Source organism: Phaethon lepturus, unplaced genomic scaffold (assembly GCF_000687285.1).
Source record: "Phaethon lepturus isolate BGI_N335 unplaced genomic scaffold, ASM68728v1 scaffold20990, whole genome shotgun sequence".
Lineage (NCBI taxonomy): Eukaryota > Metazoa > Chordata > Aves > Phaethontiformes > Phaethontidae > Phaethon > Phaethon lepturus.
The window spans coordinates 15,212-25,263 of NW_010512846.1; the positions used below are offsets into that span (position 1 = coordinate 15,212).

The 10,052-nt window shown below is 38.8% G+C and overlaps 1 protein-coding gene across 1 annotated transcript in view; it reads right to left on the reverse strand.

Moving 5' to 3' along the window:
* The window catches only part of TK2 (thymidine kinase 2, mitochondrial), a 12,385-nt gene extending 2,918 nt beyond the window's left edge, over positions 1 to 9,467 (reverse strand). Inside the window, exons 1-3 of the mRNA XM_010288535.1 lie at positions 9,399 to 9,467; positions 6,333 to 6,422; positions 5,030 to 5,103 (exon numbers count right to left, since the gene is read on the reverse strand). Coding sequence (XP_010286837.1) covers positions 5,030 to 5,103; positions 6,333 to 6,416 — 158 coding nt within the window. The 5' untranslated portion in view covers positions 6,417 to 6,422; positions 9,399 to 9,467. The remainder of the gene's footprint in view (positions 1 to 5,029; positions 5,104 to 6,332; positions 6,423 to 9,398) is intronic.
* Between the last annotated feature and the right edge of the window lie 585 nt (positions 9,468 to 10,052).

Here is a 10,052-nt window from a genome sequence, read left to right on the forward strand (position 1 = left end):
AAGAGTGCTGAAATATTCAACATGCTTAATTTGAACTCTGTACTCAGTATAGAAAATACTGAAGACAACTGTCCCAAACTTATCTCAGTAAGAATAATAAAATATCAAACAACTCCTGTAAAAGGGAGTCTATAGAGGACATTCTAAGAATCACATATTGTATTTTTACTAGTATCGGAATTTTTACTTATTCCCATATTCTTAGTCAAATATTACTGGTTTTACATTTTTCTGTGGTCAAAACTGGTGATAGTAACACATACTCCGCACTCAAAAAAACTCTTTCCTAAATGCTTCTGCAATAGAAATATAAAAAAGATATGGGGTTGAGAGGCTCCTGTCCTCTCCAGCTGAATGATTAAGACCAGTTGCAGCATTTTAAATAGTGCTGAAGAAAGAGTCCACAGATTTCTAAACCATACTCCTAGCAACATGCTTTGATCATTGGTAAAACTGAGTAAAGACAACCCAGAAATATATTTGCACTTAAGGTTGCAAGAAAGCCAAATGAGTATACATACCACCTCCCTTCTTTATCTGCCATCCAGCTGAATATCTTGCCTCCCAAAGCACCCAAGAAATGGGATAACACAATTCAGTGCTACTCTTCTAATACATCAATCTTAAATGTTTCGGCATAGCAGGCATATACAAAAGCCAAATACCGATTCTGCTACTTTTCTCCGAGATATATGGAGAAAACAGGAAGGTCAAAAGGAATGAGAAATAAGAAAAAGCCCCACTATTCTTACCCTAAAACCAGATACATCCAGGCCAATTCTGCTTTGACCTGCCCTGTAGACAACATGCCTTTGCCTTCCCTGTATCAGTGGAGTCCCCTGGATAATCCTATGAGGATTCTGGATGAGGTTCAAGATCCATAAAGATACAGGTAACGTAAAAGGCACAAAAAGGTGTTTTAATTTCTGAAGTTTGCTGACGTTTGTGTCCTACCAAGTAAAGTTTTTACTGCAAAAGTTAAACATGAATGGAACAAGACTTACATCATAAATTAGCTATGAATTCAAATGGGACTGACTGAATTGCTAGTGCTTACCCTGTAACATATCATGCATACTCACGTGCACACATTTAAAATTCTTCTGCATTTTTAGACCTAACATGACCGTGTCTTTCAGTGCTAAACTCAGATGCGCAATCGCAGTAAGAACTTGGACACTCATGCAGATCTCTGCATGCCGGAGAAGCTCACAGCAATTGCTCACAATTAAGCCTTCCATCATCGTCGCATATCTTACTCTATTTCTCTCTGGAAAAATGCCTGCAAAGCCAAAACACAAATACTGAGTGACACTGGATCAAAGAGCTGGTATCCCTGATATTCCCCCAGCTCTTCATCCCCTGCTTAAACTAACCATTATCCTAAAAGAGAAGAGCTTGCCTAGACTAGAGATAAGGGATTCTTCTCCATCTTTAAGACTGGGACCCTAAGCAATACCTTCTCTTACAAAAAAGGATGCAGAAAATAACCTCTGCTCTTTGCAGCATGCTTACCCCATTCAGTCCAAGTCTTGTTTTGAATTAAAAAAAGTTCTATTTCATTTGGACATACTTCTCATGGGGAAAATGCCTTCTATACACCTATTTAACAATCCCTCTGCTGAAGAGACCTGTTGAATAGCTTAAGCCTGAGGGGTTTTTTTTAATAACATTTTCAGCAAAATTTAAAGATACCTTAGGTCAATTTTGTTTTCCAGACCTTCCATCAGATAGGCATAATTCAATTTCTACATGGGCAACCTCTCCTGTGTAATTTTTGCATGTTGACTAACCTACACAAGAATTAGGATCGCTCCCCTACAGAGACAGGAGACTCCTTCTAGGCAATAGTAACAAGGAAAGAAAAAGCCTCTGGAGGATACAAAGGCATCTTCCTTTGCAAAGTCCATTTAGTTACAGAATGATTTTAAAAATTTTCATGCAGCAGTTGAACACAAAAAAAACACAGCATGGGAAGCAATTGTTTTTAAGTTTTAAGGCCTTTCCCCTGCCACAGGGCTCTATTATCCTTCTACATAAAAGTATCAAGTGTAAAGTTTGTATTTTCTCTTTGTTCCTCTGATGGCTAAGACACCATCTTCTAATTTTTAGCCCTTGATGTATCTACAGCTTTTTTGTATCTTATTATTCTTCTGTTACTACAGTTTTCCAATTTCAGTAACTCCCATGTTTTGTGTTTGCACCCAGTGTGCCCATAAGTGACAAGTGTATTCTCCCAACTTTTCTATACAAGCATGTCAAGCTGGTTTTGTCTCTTTAAACAGGCTTTCCATTCTTTTGATCATGCCGGTATCTCTGCTTCACACCTGTTTCAGTTTTAGTTCATAGATCATGAATGAGCAGTAAGAAGTATAAAAAGTAATGTTGGAAAGCTCTCATAAAAGCTGTGTACAAAAGGACCAGTACTTTCATCTCCCTCCCAGAAGCCCTTTGCCAGATACTTCCAAGGGTCACATTTACTGGGCTACACAATACTAGCATTATTTTGAGATCAATTTTTATTTATCTATAAATATAAAAATATATACATTTCTGCTTCTCAACTTACAGTCTTTCATCTTATAGTTGAAATTTCTGTTGTCAGTTCAGCTGAATGACAGACTTTACTAACATACTCTCACCCTTTGTACCAAAGCATCAATCCAAAGGCTGATCCAGCATGAGTAACCTCCTTCCAGCCCGATACATCCCCTTTCAGTATCTCCCATTCAGTGGGATTTCCTATCAGGTTATACCACCAGCTTCCGCACTTATGAGTAATCATTCCTGAAAGTGTTCCCAAACCTCCTGGATAAATACGTAACTTCCATTCAGATTGATGAGAATGCCTTTCTTTGGGGGGCGGAGGTGGGGAATGTTACAAAACACAACTACCAGATTAGTCTAACATGATGGGTTGTTGGTCACTGACTTTACATTTTTGTCCAAAGCTTTAATTATTCTTTCCTTCCTGATGTGTTCTAAAGTTGTGCTAAATACTGAGGCAGATGAACAAACCCGCAGTTACCAAGATGACTTTTCCTACCCCCTAATAAGGGTTCTACAGTAGTTGTTTTAAGTACAGGGGTACTCCCTCTACCTTACAATACCTTCTGCTAGTGTGAGTTTCAGCGTGCTTTCATAACTCTGACACGGACTTTGTTTCTACGGTAGCTGTGGTTACTACTACTTCCACACTCCCATTATCACTGTGTCTTTTCTTACATGCAGTTTTCTTTCCTCTTACTCAGAAGTATTAGTTTTTGAGAAAAGTCTAGATGAGCTTCAAAGAACTATGACACATAAGGATAGAGCAGTGATCACGCAACACAGAGTAAAGCTATAGAACTGCTTGCCATAGGACATCCTGGAAACTAAAGGTTTACATGAGCTTAGGGAGAAGCTTGACACGTTCATGGAAAAGAAATTCCCTGTGGGTTACTAACTACAGAGAAACCACTGCTGAATGAGGAAATCCCTAAACTCTGTTACTGGATATGCTCAGAAATTAAAAGAAATGCTTATCCTTTTCTTATACTCTTTTCAAGTACTTTTGACCACCGCTGGAAACAGGACATGAGGGGGGACAGATTTAATTTTTTTTTTTAATGTGACTCAAAATGGCTATTTTCACATAGCCCAAATTCTTCCTGGTTTTATTTAGAATCCTTTTAGACACCCTTATATTATATTTTGGTTTTCTATGTGTAGCATCAGCTGGCTTCTAGCTTGCTGTAACAAAACAAAACAAATGCCTTCTGTCCAACATTAAAAGGTGTCGAAGCCAGGAAACATCTTAGATGCCCTTAAAAATGTTATTACAAAATTAATACATAGAGTTGACACAAGCAGACTGAGCCTCATAGCAACAAAGTTCTCAGTCTTTGGGAAAAAAGCACTTTGTCTACAATGAAGAAAAAAAAAAAAGTCGTCAGTAATTGAAACTGAGAAAGACACTTCACTACATTTCCACTGTATACAGACTGGGATAAATAATGTCTCTTTCTGTTTGCCTCACGTCTTACTGCTTCTCTCTCAAATTTCAAAGCAGTTGCAGTAACAGACTAGGAGTTTACGGAGCATGGATGCCATCTTGTGGCATGCAGCCAGTCTCCCTGCAGACAGCAGCAGGAAACTGGTTTTGTCCCTTAAGACCACTGAAAAATCCATTAAAACAACAACCTGTTATATACGCTTCCCAATAGAAGGTCAGCATTCTAAACAAAAAAAAAAACAACCCACCCAAACAAACAAACAAACACACACAACAAAAGAAATCAGTGCTGATTATGGCATTATTTTAGTTAGTACGGGATGGAAGAGTTATACATCACCCAGATATTAAATGCTTTTTCTACTTCAGGCCACAGTCTTAATCCCCAGAACAAAATAACCCAGGTTAAGCCCGATTGCTCTACCCTGGCCCAAGAATACCTGGGGGTGGGGACCTGATTCAGAAAGTGACATTTAGAAACCAGCAGCTCTTGTTGCTTCTTTACTCACTAGCCTACCAAGGTGTGCAGTCTGTTTTGATCCTATGAATTCTGACTCTGAGCAATAGCACATGACTTGAGTTCCTGCTTGTCACTCAAGTTCCTGCTTGCAAGAAATGCCAATCCTGGACACCAGATAACACTATCTAGTTCTCTCCCTCTTACAGTGTTGTGCTTTACATCCGCATCGTTTTTTACCTGTTCAGTATGTGTTTGCTTTAAGCAAGACTTTTGTATTCAGCTGGAGAGCAGATAACTTCAATATGTGGTGTTCTAAATAACAAGATGTTCTAAATACCCAAGAGCACTTCTAAAAAAGGCCCTTGCCTGGCTCATGTCCTACAGGTTTTATTCTACCAGTGGGCAGCACGTCTCATACAAAACACACTGCCACTCCAACAAAGAACTGAGAGATTTCACAGACCACTTAGATGCAAATTACCTAAGAAATGATCAGCCAATTTTATATATATATATATATATTATTTTTAATCTAATTAAGCCAAGCAAGTAAAATGGAAAACCATATCCCATACCTTCGATACAAATTTTCTACGAAAATGTATTTTGCACTGTGAATTGATCGCTCCATCATTCTTATGGGGGAAATCTACAAAATAAAACTTGACAGTCACTGACTAGTTTACATTTTCCAGTAGGTTTGTTTCTTTTCAAGCTCATATTGCACATCATGTCCTTTACATTATAAGATACATAACATTTTCAGTTCTTCCAGATCTTGTGATAAACAAATTTACTGGGAGGGTGGGAACCACAAAAAACAAGTGTTCATCTTACTTATGGTCACCGCATTATTAAACACATCCATAACTAATCTGTTATTCTCAGAGATTCTCTGACACTCTCTGGCCCCTGCAGAGCAAGGCAACCCTGGCAGGGCTCTTTCCAGCCAGGTATTCTGCACATTAGTCACCACGGAAGCAACAATTGCTCCGGCATGGCTCAAACGGCAAATGACAGCAAAGCTCAGACTGAAACGCATGGTGGTCCTCAGGAATTTCCAAGTGAGCTTTTTCTGCAACAAAATGAGATTTCTATCATCCTGGAAAAACAACTCTTTGAAAAACCTAATGATTATATGTGCGGTATCACTATCATATGTGGTACTGCTGAACATTTGTCCTGACACAGAAAACGTAATGCAAGAACAATCATTAAGATTTCAGTGTGCCACCTAAGATCTGATCTTGTGATCAGGGAATGGAAGACTTAGCACAGAAGGTATCAAAAGATGTCTGAAGGAAGGAAAGAGAAATGAACAGGTGTTGATAAAAAAAGTAGAACATGTGAATTGAGACAGAAAAAGAAAAAAATGAGAAAAAAAAGGATGAAAACCGTCTGAAAAGAAGCAATAGAAAATTCTAGTGCAAGTATCTTGTATAATCACAAGAAGCAATGGCTAAGTTTGTGCTAAACAGCACAGAGACACAGAATGAGTAACAAGAGTATCTTTAGAATTACCTAATGATTGCCAAAGATTTGAAATAGTGACATTTACATAGAAACCAATTACAGACAAGTCACTGATGTGCTATGATGAAGAGATATGTGCAAGTCTAGCTCATAAGGATGGTGCAAAAGAAAGCAATATTAGTTTTGGGAAGTAAAAGTTCTGAGCAGGTAGGAAGCAGATGTTTCATGCCTTCTGAAAAACATATTGAGCATATCAGCAACATCTTTGCGTTAAACATTCATACTCACTTCAGGAACAAGGAAAGAAAACAAACATCATCTTACCTTTTGGATACAATGTTAAAAATACTTATTACTCATAACCACATCGAACTCTTTTTTTAAATAAAAGAAAAATATGTTTACCATTGGTCTGGTATGCTGCTCCAACATTGTAAGCTGTATGTAAGTCTGCAATGTTATCCCCCATCTTGAGGCATCTTGGTACATTAAGCCCTGGGGTTAGAGATGGAAGTGAGAAAGACATTTTTGTTAGGTCAAACAGCAAAAAAAATGAAGTTGGGTATTTTGTAAGCTTTCGCATTACAACAGAATTGCTAAGAAGGGCACTAAAACAGCTGACACCAGGTCAGACAAGAACTAAGTGACCGTTTGCTCTCCACAATGCAGATGAAGAATTACAGTCTGGGTCCTCAGACACTAAGTGGGGCACTTAGAACACTCGCTGAAGACAACAGGGATTAGTTACGCTGCACCTGGAATGGTCAGGACCAAGGCATAGCTCATTTGAGACAGCTCAAATAGGCTTAGTAATTAAAAAACCTGTATCTGCTACTCTATTTTTGTGCACTGATAGACTCTCAGTATACCCAGTCTGTCCAGAAATGCATATAGGGTTTCCAGTAAGGGTGGGCTGGGCCTCAGAAAAGGTGTCTTTTAACACAGACAGTTGTTCTTCCAAAGTATCCTAAAAGCAGTTGTCAGGTCTTCCACTCTTTCTGATTGCTGCAATTCCACACACACATTCACCTACCAGTAACAGTCTATCCTGCAAAGCAGAGAAAAGATCTGACTCAAACTAAGACATCATTCAGTGTCTATCTGCTGAGGTGACAAAATAAGTCAGCAGCATGGCTTCCACCCACAGATCTGATCTCTTTCTTTTCTCCTTGTCCCAGATCAGAATGAGAAAGTACCCTTAAGTGCACATGTTGCTGTGAAGATGTGCGACCCAGCCAAGCATGCCCCATCCCTTTACTAATAAGAAAAGCATCAGCAACTCCTAGTAAGGAGAATTTACTTTTCTGGAGGACCTGTACTAGCAGTAATGGCATCAAATGCAAGTTTGGGCACATATGGTTTGGGTTGTATCCACACCACTGTGTTTACGCTGAATTCCACATGGGCTTGAGCATAGATACCCATCTCAGCCAGCAATTTCAGAGATTTTCGCAACACAGGTGATCATATAAGCAGGGAAGAGTGACATCAGAAACCACTTCAACCATCCCAGCAAAAGTGTATCTGCAGAGCTCGTCAGGGCCCTGATTGCCCTCTCCAAGCACAGCTGTGACAAAGGGACATACTTGTGCGGAATGGTTCCAAGAAACGATGACTACGCAGAAGACAACAGAAGCTCTCAACACCTCACAGGACTGAATTTTCCTTATCTTCAACAGTCAAACAACATTAACCGATCAGATCCACCCCTCACTTTGAGTGATGTTCTTCCCTTCTTTGAAATAGGCATAAGTAGATTTAGAAACAACTGTCACACTCAGAGCTTACCTCTCTGTGAATTTTTTTAGCTCATACCCAATCAAAGACCCAGTCCTTGCCAAAACCCCATTTTATATGCAAAGTTTCTATTATATGCCTGTCTTATCACAGCAAAAGGTCTTTTGCATCGTAGAGCTTTATCTTTTTTGCAGTGTGAGATTATGACCACACCTTTCGTAACAGTTTTGCTGGTTGGGAAGAAGTCCTCATGCGTGTCTTTCTAAAAGAACAGTAATTGTAATTGTGGGATTAACTTGTGCCACTTACCAGGATATTATGACCACGAACATTCCTCCATTTAGTCACTGGTTCTGTCAAAACCTTGTTAAAAAGAATTATTCCATGTTAAACATCATCTACATTCAAAATATTTAATTTGACCCTACAAGTCTACAACTATATTTACTGAATACTCATTCACTAAGTCAGAGTATTCAGGACTTGTATTAGAAAGCTCATCCCTCTTCACAAAACAGCACTGACTCCTGTAATACAAAAGGTAATAATGAACACGGTTAAAAAAATAAAGATACAACATCTTCTTAGCATTTTTAAACTCCCAAAATAAAACACTGGATTAATAACCTAATGAGCCTGGATATAATTTCACTTTTTTGAGTCAAAATCAGTACAACGTAAGGGAAGGAATGGCTTAGCCGAGTACTGATTGCCTTTCAATGATCTGCTCATTTTCTCACAAATCTCTCAAAGTAACACTCGTCAGCCAAGGAAGAAAGGATCAGAATGCTATCATATTACTTTTCATTTAATTTTTTGTGATCTAACAACAAAACGTATTCAAAAGTTTTATGAAACTGATCAGAAAAGCTTCTATCCCAAATAGGTAAAATCACAGGAGACTTATCTGGTTCAAACAGGGTCTAAAACTTCAATGATACTCTAGAGCCAGGCCTAAGAGAACCTGCTAAGCCTGGGAAGTTAACTAGCTTTTTAAAAAAATGTTGCACCATATGCAAATTAATGTTTGCTATCCTTGGGTTAACAGCTATTTGCTCCATATGGTTCATTCCTGTTAAATTACCAAGTAACATCTGGCAACCCAGCATTTCTATGAGGAATCCTACAACTTAACAAATGTGTTCCCACGTCCTCTGAGAAAAGTATTAATATCTGGTGCAAACAAATGCAATTGCTCACTGAGCTTTGATCTCAGTTCTGTGTAAAATAAAAGTCTGGCCTTCCCCTAATTTTGTGCTAAGCAATATGAAATCAAAACCATACCACTCTAAGAAATCGCCAGAAAAAATTCTAACAGATTTATAATTTTTTTAAAAGACATCCATTTACTGGGATCTCAGTTACATGACATCGGTATTTTTACATCATTACTTCTTTATTTTTACTTTGCTTATTACAAGATACATGTATGATCTAAGTTACATGAAATGGCAAACAAGCATGCCCAAACATGCCCAACCCACATGGGTGCTGCTGCTTTACAGAGGTACAAACTCTAATCCACAGGTTTTACTGATATTTTAGTACCCAGTACTACATTACATAGGATCTAAATCTCTCTTCTACAATTTGACCATAAATAACTAGGGGAGGAGGGGGCCAAATATGTGCACCAGTAAGTGCACTGGCTCGCAACCTGCTGCTCCTTTCTCAACTGTCAATTTTGTCAAGACAAGCAACTGCTTAATGATGTAAATAATGTAAATCCAGTACCTCAATGCTCGTAGTTTGTGCAAAATAATCCAGGCATGTTGTTTTTCCACTTGCAATGTTCCCCTCGATACATATCTGATGAAAAATAGTATGACCTTTTAAAAAACGTGCTATCACATAGTAGCAAACAGCATATGTAAAAATATACTCTTTCCATATCAAGCATACTATATTCCCTTACACCGTAAATAGGTTATTTTGTAGGAAGACACTGGGGATCAGTCTGGGTGTTGTGACACCTCGCAGACCACCACTTTTTCTCTCCCTGAGATACATCTGCTGCCTCTTTACCCGGCAAGGGTAAGGGTAAGAGGTACCTTACTTGCCGGACCCCTGCAGCAGCAGCTGCTTGCCCCTGCTTCCACCCCTTCCCACGGCCCCCAAGAGTTTCAGAGGGTGGTGGCCGGGCTGCTCCTCCTCCCACGCCCACACTGCCTGCCACAACTCGCCCTCAGAGGCTTCGATGTAAAATAAATGCCAACCGAAGTAACAATTTCAGTACCCGTTAAAGAGATTGCTTAAACCTTAAGATGCATTAAATTTTTATTTTTAAAAACCTGCCCAATTAAAATAAGCTAAGGGAATTTTTGTTTCTGCTGTTTTAAGGTAGTTTATAGCTTAAAGTAATTAGAGTCCAAATACAAAAAAAAAAAG